Source organism: Ctenopharyngodon idella, chromosome 13 (assembly GCF_019924925.1).
Source record: "Ctenopharyngodon idella isolate HZGC_01 chromosome 13, HZGC01, whole genome shotgun sequence".
In the NCBI taxonomy this organism is placed as follows: domain Eukaryota; kingdom Metazoa; phylum Chordata; class Actinopteri; order Cypriniformes; family Xenocyprididae; genus Ctenopharyngodon; species Ctenopharyngodon idella.
This window is the reverse complement of record NC_067232.1, coordinates 1,937,363-1,956,534: the sequence shown is the minus strand read 5'-3', so window position 1 is coordinate 1,956,534 and position 19,172 is coordinate 1,937,363. Positions and strand designations below refer to the sequence as shown.

Sequence of the window (19,172 nt, the reverse complement as noted above, 5' to 3'; positions counted from 1 at the left end):
TGTCACCTCCTCTCTTCAGGTGGTTAGGCAGACTGTTGGTTTATGTATGCGTGGGTTTGCGGTGCCCTGGGGGACTGGGTGTTTGTCTGAAGCAATGGCACTATGGGACATTCCTGTATTCTAGCTGACAGGTGCCTGTCTGACAGTGATGGATGCTGATGTTATGACAGCCTCCATTTGCTATGACTGCACTGTGTGTAGTGCTACAGCTCAAAGTATGAACTGTGAGAGAGGAGAAGAGAAGCTGGCGTCTGTACAGGCAGACACCGTAAACAGATTATTATGGCTGCACTGCAGCTCTCGCTCTCTGCTTATCCCAGAATTCCTTGCAATGTCCTCTCTCAGCTGTAATGCTTTCCAAGGCTGTATCTGAAACCGAAGGCTGCCTCGTTGCCTAGGAAGTCTTGCCATGTGCGTTTTTGTATGAAGGTTTTCAGACTGTCTTTGCACCATATCGTCACATCTAATAATCTAAAACAAATTCAAGTAAACTTTAGATATATCTGGATGAGAGGTTAATAACAATGTTTATTTCGCAGTAGATATTATCCTTCAAAAGAACGAGGTCGGTAAGATTTTTAAATAAAAAGTCTCTTATGCTGCATTTATTTGATCAAAATATAGTAAAACAGTAATATGAAATTGTATTACAATTTAAATTTAAATATATTTTAAAATGTAGCAAAGCTGAATTTTTAGCAGGTGTTACTCCTGTCTTTAGTGATCTTACAGATGTATTCACATGATCCTTCAGAAATCATTCTAATATGCTGATCTGTTGCTCAATAAACATTTCATATTATAATCAATGTTGAAAACAGTTGTGTAATATTTTTGTGGAAAACATGATAAATTTTTTCAGCACTCTTTGATGAATAAAAAATGCAGCATTTATTTGAAATAATCTTTTGTAACATTATAAATGTATTTTCTGTCATTTTTTAATCAATTGAATGTGTCCTAGCAAAATAAAAGTATTAATTACGTAAAAAAAAAAAAACATTTTACTGACCCAAAAATTTTGAGCAATAGGGTATATAAAAAATTAAACAAAATTTTGGAGATTCTGGAGCCTATTTTAACATAAAGTAAATGATTATATACATAAATTAGTACTTGTAGTTCTTTCAAATGCTGAAAAGGCAGGGTTACACAGCCCAAAAGTCATTTGAAATGACAAAGTTTGGGGCTGGAACAGGAATTGTGTTAGCCTGGGGAGAGGAGAAAAATATACTGTGTTGAAAGAGAAAAATAAACAGGTAAAATTGAGGAAAATAAAATGGTCGATAAGGAAAAAGATGCAATCAAGGAGTGGGAAAATGGAACAGAAGGATGAATTGAGAAAGAGACATTAGTTTGGCCAAGTGTGTGTCCAGGAGTCAGCATGGCGCCCCTCTATGATTGGTGTGCCAGGCGTTATGTAATCACCTTATGCCCACCATAGAGAATCTTCCCTGTCCGCAGACCCAATTCTCAGGCAAGGTAGTATGAGACCGAATAGACAGAGAAAAATATAAAGTGGAAAACAAAAGCATTTGAACTTATTATGGTGACACTGCCCTGAGTAAATTGGTGCACAGGATCCTCTAATGCAGGGGTGTCCAAAGTCAAGCCCTCTGGGCAATTACGGCCCGGGGATGAATTTCAAACGGCCTGCAGCTTGTCATTACATGTGGCCCACCATGCATATCATGCAGTTTCACCATGTCAACACAGTACTAGATTTTAGGCCAGGTGTAGCAGTAAACCGTGAGTGAGACCAAAAATCAACGCACCTCTTGATGGAAATAAATGTTGTGATGTTATTTTTCGATCAAGAGGTGCATCAATTTTTGGTCAAGAAGGAGAAGTATCCGACACCCAAAACGTGTCCAAAACATTGAATCTGGCCCCCTTTAAAAAAAAGTTTGGACACTGCCATAATGGGACAAATGCTGCCACATCTGCAGACCTGACCCAAAGAAATACATGCAAACTGCAGATACAATCAAACAATAGCCCTGGTATATATTGGATTATATGCTTTAAATGGAAATATTCATTAGCTCGTTAGAAGATAACATGCATTTCTTGGAGCTATGGCCTAGTAGTTAGTGCACATGCTCTGACGCATTGAGCAGTGGGACTCATTAAGGCGAAGTGAATTTGATTCCAACTTCTGGCATTTCCAGATCTGGTTCTTCCCTCTCGTTTCCCATCTTTTCCAGTTTTCTCTCCGCTAAACCAAAATCCTCAATGGAGCAAGTTTGTTCACTTGGCAGCCATCTTGGCGAAAACCCCTGGCAGCGATTTTCTAGTCACGTAAGCACATCTGCTACTATCTTCTTGAATAGGGACTGTGACTTTTTTTTCCATGCTGTCCAAAATGTACAGTGGGATCCAAACCGACACCACTACTAAAATGCTTTTATTTATTGACTTTTGGACTCCTCTGTAATAAATACAGCAATTATACTGTATTTAAATAAATACTGCCTACAGCAATTAAATCATATCTTCTTTAGCTCAAATCAATCTTTATATATATTTTTTTTAAATACAAAATTTACAATTTTATTTTTCAGAATTGGTCCAAATAATGCAATATTTTAATTTAAAAGCTGAACTTCCTTTCAACCTCATACTGAGCGTTACAATTTCATCTTTTTCCCTTCAAGTCATCTTTTTATTGTTTCTAACTACACTATTGTAATAATAAAAGTGGCACAATTTAAAAACTATTGCATGCTTAGTTTTCAGAGAAACCCCACAAGTGCTTTCAAGGCTATTTCAAGTTATTCACATTCACTTATACACACACAATGCACAACAAAGCAACAAAAATGACTTGTGTGAAACATTATAGATATACCCCAGGAAAATACAGTGCCTCTCTTCTTTAAGACTGGCTGTGTGAGGGATGTTTGCACCTGGAGACATATAATGACCCTGCTCTCCCTATTTATCTATCTTCCTTTTTCCTCCCCTCTGCTGAGCCATCAAAAACTGCAGAAACTTAAATGGCACAGCAGGCACCCTCCCTAGTCGTGACGCACCCCGGTATTTATAACACTGGTCATCCATTTTGTTTACGATGACGGAGGTGTGCAGCGCTACACTGGAGTCGAAGAGTCATCTAGCGGTCAACGGCGGTACTACAATTGCAGTTTGATGTGTTCTTGTGTTTTTTTCCCATGGTCAAGCGATGCCTTATGCCCCTATGCCAGCATTGACAACAATAAGAGGTAATAATAAAACTGATATCACGTCATAAAGTGCCCAAGTATGACAGGATGAGCATTTGAATCCATAATGACTTGCTGTAGCGACACAAAGACCAGACAGTGAGTAAATCTAGTTTCATAGATTTAGCAGGCAGGTCATGTGAGGTAGAAAATCTGACAGACGGCAAATCTCAAGATTTTCTTCTGTGTGTGTGTGTTCCAGTGCATGATGTATAAATATAAATCGTAGGTCTCATCCTGGCTGCAGATTGTGTTGTTGATGCAGTGGAATAAATCCCACAGCTTCATTTTCTATTCTCAGATATTTTCACATAGATTCAACATCCAGAGTTGTATTCTTAATGTGTCAACTCTCAGCTGAAGAGAGAAAGGAAAGGAGAAAAAATAACAGTGCAGAGCCCCCGGATGACCTTGATTATGGACCATTGATTTGGGTGACCCAGAGGTCAGCATGGTAAATTCTTCCTGTTCTCACACCCCAAAATACACACATGTAAATGTCATTATCACAGGGAGTTGTAGCTTCATGTCAGAACAGATGATTCTCATTTTGTGTAAGGGAAAATTGCATTGTTAAAATAGTCAACGTGACTGGTTCAACCTTAATGTTATGTAACGATGAGAATACTTTCTGTGTGCAAAAACAAAACAAAAATAACTTTATTCAACAATTTCTTCTCTACCCTGTCAGTCTCGTACATAGTTGACGCAGTTCAGTGCATCTGTGTTTACGTCCGAACGCCGGCTCAGTATTGGCTGACGCTGTTCACGTGAGCAGCACAACGCGAGAATACAGTAAAAATACAGTAAACGCAGCAATATTGTGAAATATTATTAACTGTTTTCTATTTTAATATTTTAAAATGTATTTATTCCTGTGATGCAAAGCTGAAGTTTCAGCATCATTACTCCAGTCTTCATTGTCACATGATCATTAAAAAAATCATTATTTGGTACTCAGGATACATTTTTTATTGTTATCACAGTTGAAAACAGTTGTGCTGCTTTGTGCTATTTTTTTATTCAAGCTGTGCTACATTTTTTCAGGATTCTTTGATAAATCACATTTATTTGAAGTATTTACCGTCACGCTTGATTGAGCGTCCTTTGCTGAATAAAAGTATTAATTTCTTTAAAAACATCTTACTGACCCCAAAATTATCAACAGAAGTGTACAAAACCACTGCTTTAGAAAACACATTTGTGTAACAGACTTTTGGCTTAAGCCTTCATAATTATTGTACATTGAAACAAATCATTGTTCTTGTTCCTTGGAATGTTTTCAGCCATTATACAACAGAAGTGAAGAAAAATACAGACCTTATTTCTTTAGTCATAACCAACTGCAAATATTTGCATCTACCATTAACATTAAAATGTTTGGAAGGCTTTTAAAGGCTGTGCATATTTTCCTGCTGTTGCACTGCTCAAGTTGACCTATATACTATGCTTTAATTGAAAGCAAAACTTGCAAGCACACTCATTCTCATTAGCGCATATTTGTATCATTTTGAATCTAGCTGACTCATAACACTGTGTCAACACAATTCTTAATTTCTGTGTAAATGAGACCATCCCTTAAAAAAATGCTGAATTTTTATCACTATGCAGTTATGTTACACTGGATAAAATGCTTAGTTAAACAATATAAACTTCAATTGCTCATCGCTGTTTGATTAGGAGTAAAACTCTTAAAAAAGCAGGTGTTCTCTGTCTGAAAACAGTTCATTTGTTCTGTTTACTGTTGTTTGGGTGTTTGAATAGCACAGCATGAATTATGCAACCACCTGAGACAAAAAAGCATATGTAAACAGCTAGAAAGAATTCGAAAACAAATGCTGGTTCAATGAAGTTTTAAATGTTACATCCACCCTCATGTTGTGATTGGAAATAAAGGTTTAGAACAGTCTCTTACAACCAGTGTCACAAGTTACGCAATCAGATTACTTTTTCCAAGTAACTAGTAAAGTAACTCGTTACTTTTAAATTTAGAACACAATATCTGAGTTACTTTTTCAAATAAGTAACGCAAGTTACTTTGTTTTCCCATGAATTGACTGATACCTCTCCTGTCCCCATGCTGAGAGAAATCGTGAGTAAGTGCAGAGGCGTTGTGTGCGCTGTGTGAACATGGTTATTACAGACTAGTTCTGAGCATACACTTATTCATTTACTTCTCCTGTGTCCTATTCTTCTGTATTCCAGAATGGCAGCACAGCTGAAAGGTTTGCTTGAACTGCGCCCTCTACTGTACAGCCTTGAATTTGCATTTCCTTCAGCCTGAGGCTAATTCATTTCACTTAGGACATTTACATTTACCAAAAATAGAACTTTTATGTTCTTATAAAAACAAACAAACAAACAGCCCAGCCCAGATGAGAAAAAGTAACGCATTAACGTAACGGATTACTTTCCATAAAAAGTAACTAAGTAACACAATTAGTTACTTTTTTAGGAAGTAATGCAGTATTGTAATGCATTAAATAGGGTGACCAGATTTCTCATGGTGGAATACAGGACGAGTGGGCAATATGACCATGATATGAGAAATTTTATTTCACAATATATATATATATACATTTATTTAACATCTTTTGTTGTTTTATTAACATTAATGACAGACAAATATTTAATTAGGCTACTGTCCCTTTAAGACTGAATCCATGGATGTAATATACTGACACATATCCTGTTTTCACCCACCTGTTTACATCCACTTAAGCCATAACCGACTGTATTTACGTGAGATACTCCACACGATGGACATTTTGACAACTATGTGTGCATTTGACCATTCAGGCGCAAGGAGAACTGATCGCACACTGTCAGAGAAAACTGGGATCACGCGCAAGAAAGAGAGAGAGAGCGCTTCTGGTCTGTGCATTCAGCGATTCCGCCTATCCCGCCTTCACTAATGGATAACGAATTGTGATTGGATGATAATTTTGTTCTACGACGAATTGATTGGGCTGTTCTTGCGTGACAGAACACTACTACTACTACTACTACTACTCGTTCTATGATCACCCAGTTGTAACGAAATTTTAGGAAAGATGAAATATGGGACAAAACATGATTTTTTTCTTAATAAGTCGGGACACTAAAAATAGAGCTGAAATACGGGACTGTCTCAGGAAAAACGGGATGTGGTCACCCTAGCATTAAAGTAACTTTCCCCAGCACTGCTTAAGAAAAATGAATTTACACTCAGCCTTGATTTTGAACCTTGAAAGCAATGAGTGAACTTTTAATACTTAGCTCCATAAAGTCTCCATAAAGTCTAGACATTGGCCCTGATGACATCAACCTTGCTTCTTAAATCTGTTGCTTGGATTGTAATGAAAGTGTTGACAGGAAAAGAAAAGGAGTGGTTTATCACTACAAAAAACAAGGCACGAAAGAGTAATCTTAGCCAAGATTCATCAGCAGCATCGTGCAAACAGCTCCATGGAAACACATCCTTGGAAGCAGATCATTTATCGGCGCTTCCAAGCACTTGAGTTCGACCCCTTCTGATATGTTTAGAGTTGCTTACTCATGAGAAACAATTCTGAAACTCATGAGATGCAAGATTATTCATCAGGAAGTTTTTTCTGGCGAGAGCATCTTCATTTATTGCTCTTCAGATAGTTGGGGATGGAGATCATGTTTAGTGAGGGCTCCTCTGCATACAAACAAGAAACAGCTGCTGCTTTGTCAGCCACTAGGGGGCGAAACGTTCAAAAAGTCGCCCCAGTTCATCTGTGGCCACAACTGAAATAGTTCTATGAATTACACAGGCATCAATAGCACTGACATAAAAATAACTATATTCAAGAAATATACTATTAACCTAAATCTTTTTTGTGACAACAGTGCCTTGTGGGCCATTTGGGTCCCTTAACAGCTTATGGCAGTCAGTCATGACAGAGAGAATTTCATATTTTCATTCATTTCACATTTCTATAATGTTTTATGAAATAATGAATAATTTCATAACATTATTTGTGCAATTGTAATTTCTTTGTTCGTGTATTTATGTACAGAATTAAACACTTGTCATGTAATAAAATGTTGGAGCAAAAATATCTAAGTTGAGCTAATATTCTTGGGCTTAAAGTGGATAGTTCACCCAAAAATTAAAATTTTGGCATCATTTACTCACCCTCAAGTTGTTAGAAACCTGTATGAGTTTCTTTCTTCTGTTGAACACAAAATAAGATATTTTGAAGAATGTTGGTAATCAAACAGTTGATTGACCCCATTGACTTCCATAGTAGGAAAAAAAATACTATAGAAGTCAATGGGGTCCATCAACTGGTTACCAACATTCTTCAAAATATCTTATTTTGTGTTCAACAGAAGAAATAAACTCATACAGGTTTGGAACAACTTGAGGGTGAGTAAATGATGACAAAAGTTTCATTTTTGGGTGAACTATCCCTTTAAGCCCAAGAATATTAGCTCAACTTAGATATTTTTGCTCCAACATTTTATTTTAAGGGGTATATGCCTATGTAGCATCTTTTTTTGAAAAAAGAAAAAGAAACATGGAAAAGTAAAATGCCCGCAGCTCATTTACACACAATATATTTAAATACACACACACACACACATAGGGAAAACATTTACAGTGTGGTCTGAATTTTTATTTATCTAAATATGTTGTAGTATTATAACATTAACTAAAATAATAATTATTTGTCTCAAACCTCACACCCCACGGTTTCACTTTTTTCAGGCTTATTTCCAGGAATAGCTTTAATGTTACCTGCGGAAATTATTAAATATTATATTTATAACTTGCTTTTCTGAACCTATGGAAGTTGATCAAGTGTTGCAGTAGGAGGGGCCGGAGGGAATCTGCGCGTGGGGCTTCGCAGGAGGTAACCAATCAATACTCTCTCAATTCCTCAGAAACAAGCGTTGAACTTCAAGACGCTGGCTTTATACGGACAAATATCTTTTTATCATCTCAGAGTGTTTGAAATGATCTACACGGGCAGAGGAACTCCTCTCAGTCTCGCTGTGGTGGTAATACTGTTCTCATCGGGAACGCCGTGGACTTTCCGAGAGGAGAAGGAGGATGTGGACAGGTAAAGTGCGCGTGCTGTCAGCTCGCTGTTTGCACAAACTCAAGAGGATGGAAAGTTTGTTTCCTGCGCGTGAGGCAGAATTGTTTATGTAAAAAGAAACATCTGACGACTTCTTTGTCTTACAGAGAAGTGTGTTCAGAGAACAAAATCGCAACGACGAAATACCCGTGCGTAAAATCCACGGGAGAGGTGACCACATGCTACAGGTAAAGAACTGTTTACTCGTACGTCTCAGCATTCTGTAGGTTCTTGTGTATGATTGTGTGTGTGTGTGTGTGTGTGTGTGTGTGTGTGTGTGTGTTGTCTGTAATAGCTTTTATGATTTTGTATGAACGTTTTGTGTTTATTGAAGCAAGGCTGAATTGGACTTCACAGGTTCCCATATGGGATAAATAAACACCCTATCTGTCTGTCAATCATGATTGTTTTGGATGTTTATGCAATGAATCCTGTTTTGCTTGAAGGTTTTCAGAAAATCTTATTTGCAGGAAGGCTGCCAATAAATGATCTTTAGTTGTTTTATGATTAAGTTTGAAATAGAACCACTGGCTCCATTTCTGTTGGCAGCCAGTTTTTAATGTACCATTATATTGTACATCACTAACAGCACACAGACTCCAGCTGTGTTTTATGCACTTCTTATGTGCCAATGGAAGAACCATACTGAGTTTATATTTAAAAAATGAGACTCACATTGTGTCCTTTCAAATTGAAAATGATTCTAAAATTTGTTCAGTCAGCCAGTCTCTCTCTCTCTCTCTCTCTCTCTCTTTGTGTGTGTGTATATATAAAATTCATTTTTTCATATAGATTAAAATAGATTTTTTTTAATAGGCTATCGCTAGATTATCACTTAATTAGTAAGTGTTTCCTCGAGAGTGACTCGTGCTGTTTCTGTTCTCATGAAGTCTCCAGGGTTTTCTTTCACTTGGTTAGCTGTGTTGGTGTTTTGTGTGGGGCATGTTAAGTAATCCTGTTTTCATTCCTGTGACCTTTTAGAATTAGTGAAAGAAAGCAAGGATATATTATTCTTTGAAGGTTAGGGATTATGATGCTGAAGCTTTAAGCTGGCTCCGGATGCAAAGCAGACCAAGATTCCTCAGCCTTACCACAGTAACTTAAGCTAGTTTTAAAGCAGGTCTTGTTGTTCCAGTCTACTACTTTGCCAAGGGATGGTTAGATTAATATTTAGGTTTATTGTGTTGCTGCACACCCCCTCGGTTAAAGGTATAGTTAGTTCAAAAATCTATTCAGAGTAACTCACTATCATATTTTTTTTAAACCCATATGTGAGACTTTCTTGTGTTTAACATAAAAGGAGAAGGTTTTATGAATGTTCTTGAGATCAAAGCAAGCAAAGATACAGGTTGCTGAGCTGCAAAAGACAGAAAGCACCATGAAGTGTCATAAATGTAGTCCAAATGATACTTTTATTCTTCAACATCTCTCCTTTGTGGTCCACGGATGATATAAAGTCATACAGGTTTGGTAATGTATAGTTTAATTATTTCTTTAAATATTTATCTAGAATTGAAATCAAACAGTCGAAATTGTAGTTGAAAAGGTTTTACTCTCCCTTACATTATCACTTTTCTATGGAAGCTTGTTTCCGCCACTGAATAAAAAATAAAAAAGGTATAATTGCGACTTTTTATCTCTCAATTTTTTTACCAAAATTGCGTTATATATACTCGCAATTGTGAGTTATAAAATCAGAATTGCGAGATATAAAGTCGCAATTGCATGTTAAAAAGTCAGAATTGTGTGATATAAACTCGCAATTGTGTGTTAAAAAGTCAGAATTGTGTAATATAAACTCGCAATTGTGTGTTAAAAAGTCAGAATTGTGTAATATAAACTTGCAATTGCGTGTTAAAAAGTCAGAATTGTGTGATATAAACTCGCAATTGCGTGTTACAAAGTCAGAATTGTGAGTTATAAACTCAATTCTGAGAAAAAAAAGTCATTTGCCAGAAAAAAAATTAGAATTGCGAGGAAAAAAGTCAGAATTGTGAGTTTATATCTTGCACTTGTGAGTTTATAACTCGCAATTCTGACTTTATTTCTCGCAATTGTGACTTCTTTTCTCAGAATTGCGAGATAAAAAGTCGCAATTACTTTTTTTTATTTTTTATTTACTGGTGGAAACAAGTTTCCATACTTTTCCCTTGTCACACTTTCTCTTCTGTGGTGGTGCATTTCAGTCCACCTGCATGCTGGAAGTAGCAAGTTAAATTACAAACTACTACAGGTCTTTTTATTTCAGCAGGCGTTGATGTGTGATGCTTTGAAACACTTGCCAAAATTGCCATTAAGCTTGTCCTTGTAAATTCTTGGCGTGTATGGTGCGCCAGCACTGGTGACCTGTGCAGTCCCTAAATCTCTCAAGCGTGCTTGGAGAGTATTTACACACTGGGTCTCGAGTGAGCAGGCTTGTCAGTAACATTTGCTCATATGCAGGTCACTAAAATGACTCAATCGATGTTTTAATATGAGCTCATTGTAAATTAACAGGTGCAGTTAGTATAAGCCACCACACCTCTTTTCGATTGTGTCTTGGCAGCTCTCAAACTCATGATGCGATAAGGAAATATTTGTGTGTCATTCATTGTTTAATTGATGCTTCTGATCTGATGTGATTTGATTTTCTGCGCATCTGTTCTTGTGTTAGAAACATGCCTGCAAGCCAGGGTCTGTCTCTTGAATAGATCATAAAGTCAAACAGAGGAGAACATTCATGCATTGCAGTGTGTCATTTTCTTTGGTTGTGATCCATCCTGGAACTAGATAGCTGTGAAAACTGGCCAGGGATGTAGTACTAAAACTTCTGTCCATCATTGAATGATCATTTTTTGAGCTCTTATTGGCTTTATCTCAGAAACTATTTATGTGTGTAAAAGTATTTTGGTTCTGTGTTGCACCAATATGCTTGTGGCTAACTGTAATAGATAACATTTGTATCTGAATAATGTAAACAATTACATAATCTAAATCAAACTATCATCTAGGCTAATTATTTAATTGAATTAAATGCATATCAATGTTTTCTAAAAAAAAAAACACACAAAAAAACACAATTCTCTTAAAAAAATGTATGAGAAAATAATTCACAGTACAAAAAAATAAATAAATAAAACAACACAAATATTACGAAATTTGACATTAAAGGATTAGTTCACTTCAGAATTCAAATTTCCTGATAATTTACTCACCCCCATGCCATTCAAGATGTTCATGTCTTTCTTTCTTCAGTCGTAAAGAAATTATGGTTTTTGAGGAAAACATTCCAAGATTTTTAGTGGATTTCACTAGGGTTCAACCGGTTGAAGGTCCAAATTGCAGTTTCAGTGCAGCTTCAAAGAGCTCTACATGATTCCAGCTGGAATAAGGGAATAAGGGTCTTATCTAGCGAAACGATCAGTCATTTTCTAAAAAAAAAAATATATATATATATATATATATATATATACTTTTTAACCACAAATGCTCATTTTGCTCTGCGATGCGCCACGCATTACGTAATCACGTTGGAAAGGTCACACGTAACCAAAGACTATAGAATAACACAAGACGCATAATTTGTTTTGTTTTGAATGGGAGAAAGTGCAACGCGCAATATTGCGGAATAAGTCCTGCCTTCTAAATAAGAGCCAATCGCCGATTGGTAAAGTCATAGCGTCACTGCAGCGGCCGTTAGAAGCTCCAGTTCCTATAGAAACAGTCAGATGCGCGCCTCCGAAATGAGGCACAAGAGACGCGCATTTAGCACATACGCATTAGGTTGATCCAGCCTGAAAAAGACAGTTTTTTTTTTTTTTTTTTTTGTCATGATTCGAGCGTTTAGAAACAAAATTTATGAGACACTTGTTGTCAAATTTCATTGGTGATTTCAAATATGAAATTTAATCGAAAGCTTGGCAAAGAGCTTTGGATAATTTGATGTTTCCCCATTCAAAGAGATAGGAGCTGCACTTGAATGCCCGAGAGGCGTTTCAAAGATGGCCGCTGAATGAAATGACTTGTCTTAAAGGGACTTTGGCATAACACACAGACACACAACCATAACACTTAAACTCTGTTAACCTAACAAGGCACAATATTTAATTGAATTACTCACAAAACAAATAAATGTTAAGCAAATAAATTTAAAAAATAAAATAAATGGGAAATAAAAACATCACGGATGTCACAGGTGTTTGTCTATATAACTAACATATAGCAAAAAGAAAATAATAATGCTATAATGAATAAAAAAACAAACATTAAATGTACTTAATGAATGAATTAAATAATGAATCACTTGGTCTAGCTTACTTCAGATAGTGGAGGAAGAGAATGTATACTGATTGACTGTGGTGAACTTCATTTGTTGAGTCCTTTAGTTACTTGGCAAATCACTGGACCTTCGCTGTACTTTTTGACCACCCACTGCCACCCGCAGCAAAGGTAAAACTGCCCGCTCCCACGAGATTTGCGTTGGGTCCCGCGTGACCCCAATCCCAGTGCAGCCCTCTACTCCACACACTTGAGTCTGTTGACAACAGGACAAATAGAAGTATAAAGGACAGTTTGCTTTCATGCGTCCTGTTTAAACAGCTTATTTGCTCATTTCTGTTGAGACTTCAGAAGGACACCAGCGTCAAGAACAATTGGATGGTTTATTTTTAATGGCGTCATGGATCCTTTATTGGAGGATATAGTTTTACAGTGGAAAGCTGTGTATTCTGAAAGGCTGCTGTAACGTTGTTGATATAGTGCCATAGATTTTATAGATCTTTGTTTTAAATGAAGTGCCACGCACAAAGTGATTTAGTACAATAGTTTTGGATTAATAGATATATTGTTTCACAGGAATGGGATCAGGGACAACATTGTGAAGCCAGATCAGAGCAGGCCTTTCCAGAACATACGTTTCTGGAGAACTTGGTTCTTGGTTATTCTTCCAAATATTTCTGGTGGTTTTAGGCCTGTTTCTATGCTCTGAAGTAGAAGCATTCCAGGGCAAAAGGCAAAGGGAACCAAACAGACAAAGGCCATATCATATAAACCCCCTCAGTTTTTTTCCTCTCACTATCCCCTCTAGGACAGAAAACCAGCCATGAACTTAAACATAAAGTTCATCTGACCACAAGCACTTGTTCGTCGCCAGCAGAAAGCTTTTTAATTATCGGCTGAACCTTTACACAAACTCGAAGCCTCTAGAGTCCAGTCGCATGTCTTTCTCACCCCTCTAGTTCATCTTTAATATCCACTTGTGTCTAGGGAGTTTATTTCCAAAAGTGTCCATTAAAAGAAACAAGATCATATTGGTTTTTTCAACCCAGACATGTCCAAAAGCTCTTTTGAGCAAATGCAGATGTGTCTGGCATATGCACAGTAAACTAAAACCTGCAACATGGCTTCACAAGGGTACTGGTTACCTACCGCTGAACAGCTCCAGGATTGATTGTTCAATTACTTTAAGATTTGGGACTTAAAGCTGAAGGACGAAGGTTTTCCAAAACATTCCTACCGTCCCTTCTCCCCACTAACTTCCATTGTTTGGACAAACCGGTAGCCACATTCCACACTCTTTAGTTTAATTTGATCTACATGAATCCATAATTATGCTATGACATTATTGCCTTTCACGAAATATACTTTTTTTTTTCCTTTTGTGGGGGTGGGGGGGACTGTATTGAGGAGAAGACAATTGAAGTTTGAGAATCTGTAAGTGTCCTGCTTCTTTTGTAATTGCAAAAGATTTATTGTTTGTTCCCTTAAAGGATTAGTTCACTTCAGAATTAAAATTTCCTGATAATTTACTCACACCCCGATGTCATCCAAGATGTTCATGTTTTCTTCAGTCGAAAAGAAATTAAGGTTCTTGAGGAAAACATTCCAGGATTTTTCTCCATATAGTGGACTTCAGTGGGGTACACCAGGTTGAAGGTCCAAATTGCAGTTTCAGTGCAGCTTCAAAGCGCTCTACACGATCCCAGATGAGGAATAAGGGTCTTTTCTAGTAAAACAGTTAAGATGATAAATAAATTATAAATAATAAATTGTATACTTTTTAACCACACATGATCATCTTGCACTAGCTCTGCGAAGAAAAAGGTTTCTTTTCGACCGAAGACATAAAGACATGAGCATCTTGGATGACATGGGGGTGAGTAAATTATCAGGAAATGTTCATTCAGGAGTGAACTAATTCTTTAAATATATATGGGAATATGACTAAAAAAAATCTGTTAAATTTACAGTAACAAAAAAAAAAAAAAAAAAAAAAACCAGCAGCTGTGGTTGCTAGAAATTTACCATAAAAAAATATGAAACAGTTTAGGTTTTACAGATTTAAAGGGTTAGTTCACCCAAAAATGAAAATAATGTAATTTATTACTCACCCTCATGCCGTTCCACACCCGTAAGACCTTTGTTAATCTTCGGAACACAAATTGAGATATTTTTGTTGAAATCAGATCGCTCCGTGAGGCCTGCAAAGCCACATTTCCTCTCTCAAGATCCATAAAGGTACTAAAAACATATTTAAATCAGTTCATGTGAGTACAGTGTCCGAAGCTTCATGAAGCAGTGTTTTGAAATCAGCCATCACTAAATAAGTCGTTATTTTGTTTTGTTTTTTGGCGCACCAAAAATATTCTCGTCGCTTTATAATATTAATATTGAACCACTGTACTCACATGAACTAATTTAAATATGTTTTTAGTACCTTTATGGATCTTGAGAGAGGAAATGTCATTGCTCCCTATGCAGGCCTCACGGAGCCATCAGATTTCAACAAAAATATCTCAATTTGCGTTCCGAAGATGAACGAAGGTCTTACGGGTGTGGAACGGCATGAGGGTGAGTAATAAATGACAGAATTTTCATTTTTGGGTGAACTAACCCTTTAACTTAAATTTACAGTAAAATACCATATTTCATTAACTGATAAAATGAATGTTAATTTACCAATCTATTGAAGAACTAATATCTGTTTCATATCTTTATAATACACTGACAACCACCAAACACAGTGGTGATTAGAGTCACATGATGAATCAAAGCTCATCACAAGCAGCTTTTCCACAAGCTGAGAAGGACAATACTAATATATAGAAGGTGCACAGTGTCATTCACACAAACACTAAGCACCATCATGGTAACACACATGATATTACAAATACAATAAACATTAATTTAACAACATTAGATGTAACATAAAATGTATACAACTGATTAAAAAAACTAAAAAGAAACATAGTTATTTCAATGAAAATACATCAAATGTAAAGTGTCATGCAGGGAATTCTGGGAGTGTCAATTTACCTTTTTTTTTTTACTGAAAATTTTACTCAAAACAATGACTTGTTCTTTTTCACTTCCAAAAACTGTAAATTTAATGGTATTTTACTGTACAATTAAAACTGAAATTGTTATTGTGATTTGATTTTTAAAATCCATCACTTTTAATTGATTTAGACTTTGCCAGCATTCATAATTCATCAGGAACAGTTTATCTAAATTATTATGAGCATGAACACTTATGAAATATGGAAGAAGTTTAGTTTGAGGCAACACATCCGCAGGCTGAAGATGTAAGAGATCTTTGCTGCTTAATTGCAAAAATATTTGAGTATGATTTATTTCCAACAAACATTTTATGATGGTTTTGACCGCTCCTTTAATATTCAAAAGACACAAGCTGGAAGTAATTGATGTGAATCACTCTCAGAGCATCTGCCATTTGGGATTTAAGTACATTTAATTTAATGACTTAGGCAGAAATATTACGCAATTTTACAGTGATTAATGCCCTGCTTGGTTAAGTTGACCATATGGTTCATATCAGTGAAAGTCTTCATCAGTCAGCTCAAAATGCTCATCAGGTCAAACAAACCGTTTTGACCACCAGCTCGTGAAATTCCGGGGAATAGGATATTGGCGTTTTTGACCCATGAAACGAAAAGGGTGATTTAACAGGAAATCCTTTGCATTGTTCTCTGTTGTGTCTTTACGATGTCTGTGGGAATTAATGGCAGCAGATCAAACCGTGGTCAATGTGCCAGTCTTTTGTTTGTGGTATTGTTTTTCTGAATATCAAACAAATTCCTTCTTGTTTGCTCATAAAGAGCTCTGTTATGGGGTGTTTTTATAGCCACAATGATTTCATGCAAGGGTTACGATTCCATCTGAATATGTATCTTTTTAAAGCACAAATGAGTCATGAGTTCTGTAGATGCTTAAATCAAATGGACCACTGACCACCGAGTCAACACCACTCAAGCTGATTTATAGGCTTTTCAACTGGCCGGTATTTACGACAGGGATGACCTTCATTCTCCTCTCCAAAAACCCAAAAGTTAATGAATGTCTGCTGAAGAACATTTTCAGCGTGCTTGAAGCCAGCTCAAGAAAACTTTAGATCGAGTGATTCTAGTTGGGATGTGGCCAGAGTTTGTTTGGGATCAGTTGAGCAAAGCTAGTCAAAGCATGAAGAAAACTGAATGCATTACCCAACAACCTCTGGAATTTAGACAAGTCCCTGATGGATTCTGTGATAATTCCAATGAAAGTAGTGGCGGTGGAAAAAGGCATTTGTTTTCTAGCACTCTCCTTTAATAATTTTCTCTCTTTGCTTTCTACATCTTGTCATGACGCTGTTTCTTTCAACACCGGTCTGGTTGGTGATGCCGCATTGGTGTGTGTACACAGCTGTGAGCTATGAATTCAGATGTGTTCGTGAGCTTTCTTCGAAATATCAGTCTTGAAGAAATTATCTGAGGTGAAAATTGTAACGCCCCATTGACATCTAAACAGATTGCATCAACTTCAGACCGGTTTGCTCATGCAATTTTATCAATATAATGAAAACGTTATCAACAAAAGCTGTGGTTTTTATAAAAATTTTCCTGCGATTCTCTCATATAAAATGCTATGAATGGCTCTGAAATTAGCTTGGAGAGAAACCGAATGGCTAAATAAACTACAGTACTAAGGTATAAAATCCTTGTTGTTGTTTTTTAAATATGAGGGACTGTATTTAAATCATATTTCAGAAAAATACCTCAAAAATGATCAAAGTTATACCATGTTATTGTGATGTGACATTATGGTGTCACATACAAATGATGGTCATCCCTCTCGCTGTCTTGCATTCGCAAAGGTTAATTACCGGACCACAGTTTTACATATTTTTGCTAATAATCGCCGCTCTTTTTGCAGTAATTAGAAGCAATGGTGGTCTGTTTTGTCTCACTAGTCAAAACGATACAGACTCATGGTTAGGCCGGTAATGGTTTGCTCATGCAATTTAGAAGGTCAAAAGTCAACAACCTCAATAATTGGGGCCTCCTGTGGTAAATCCAGTAAGTCATGTTGTCATTTAACCAGTTCCCATTACCTAATTTCTTCATTCGTAAGTTGCTAATGTTTAGGTTAATATTAACTAAGAAATTTTCACCTAAAGTCCTCTACTTACCATACACAAAAGTTTGGGGCCAGCAAGATTTTTTTTTTTTTTTTTTTTAAAGAATTCTCTAATGCTTACCAGAGCTGCGTTTATTTGATCAAAATACAATAATATTGTGAAATATTGCAATTTAAAAGTATATTTTAAAATGTAATTTATTCCTGTGATGCAAAGCTGAATTTTCAGCATCATTACTCCATTCTTCAGTGTCACATGGTCCTTCAGAAATCATTCCAATATGCTGATTTGCTGCTCAAGAAACCTTTCTGATTAATATCAGCATTGGAAACAGATATGCTGCTTAATATTTTTGTGGAAACAGTGATACATATTTTTTTTTTTTTACCAATATTCTTTGATTTTTAGAATGTTCAAAAGAACAGCATTGATTTGAAATCGAGATCTTTTTTAACATTATAAATGCATTACTGTTGTTTTTGGTCAAGTTAATGCATCCTTACTGAATGAAAGTATTAATTTCTTTAAAAAAATAATAATAATAATCTTACTGACCCAAAACTTCTGAACAGTAATGTAAATGTAAACTTAAAAAATAAACTTTTTTTAATACTATGTACAGTTGCATAGTGTAAAGAGTACAGTCACAAAAACTCCCTTTATCTTGGTAACTGTCAAATTACCAAACATTTTCGATTGTGGAGTAAATTAGTTTATTAAACACTTGGACATAGCTTACACATCCCAAATGAATGTGGACAATCTTGTCACAGCTACGTCGCAGATTCACAGTTAACTTCATATGTACTTTGTGAATAGAAAGCGTATTGAATAAGTGCAACTGAAATCATGTGATTCAGAACTAACTGTCTAGTTGTGGAACCCCAACCTTTTGGACTATTTCCAAGGACTTGTTTTCTTAAAGTGCCCCTATTATGCTATTTTAAAGGTTTCTAATTTTGTTTTAGAGGTCTCCTACAATAGATTTAAAGGCATCAAAGGTCAAAAAACATACGTCTCATAATATACATTGCACATCACCTCATTTCTCAAAGAGTCTGAAAACTGTTTGTTCAAAGATTCAGTCTCTCTAAACTCCTCCTTTCCAAGTGCCTACTCTGCTCTGATTGGTCAGATGGCCCAGTCTATTGTGATTGGTCCACTGCTTACAGCACATGTCTAAAACAAAACGCTCATTACCATATCTGAATTTCAGCTGTGGAGGCTTCCTCAGCACTTGTATACACAGTGATACGAACAGTAACGATGGTGTCGTCTTTTTCCGTATCAGTTCCAGAATCCTCATCCTTTTGAAGTCCATGCAAAGTGGAATTGCAGCAATGGAAACATCGTCTTTTCGACATGAATCAACATGAACCAGACTCTTCCGGGCCTCAGCTACAACTACAATGCTTGAGGGCGGGTCAAAGTCGGGCAGCCAATGAAGACCTTAGACTGGCA

At 36.3% G+C, this 19,172-nt stretch overlaps 1 protein-coding gene across 1 annotated transcript in view; it reads left to right on the top strand.

Moving 5' to 3' along the window:
• Window positions 1-8,070: 8,070 nt before the first annotated feature.
• The window catches only part of LOC127525246 (collagen and calcium-binding EGF domain-containing protein 1), a 59,651-nt gene continuing 48,549 nt past the window's right edge, over window positions 8,071-19,172 (top strand). The window contains exons 1-3 of the mRNA XM_051917664.1: window positions 8,071-8,089; window positions 8,183-8,299; window positions 8,425-8,505. Of these exons, the coding sequence (XP_051773624.1) occupies window positions 8,193-8,299; window positions 8,425-8,505 (188 nt within the window). The 5' untranslated portion in view covers window positions 8,071-8,089; window positions 8,183-8,192. The remainder of the gene's footprint in view (window positions 8,090-8,182; window positions 8,300-8,424; window positions 8,506-19,172) is intronic.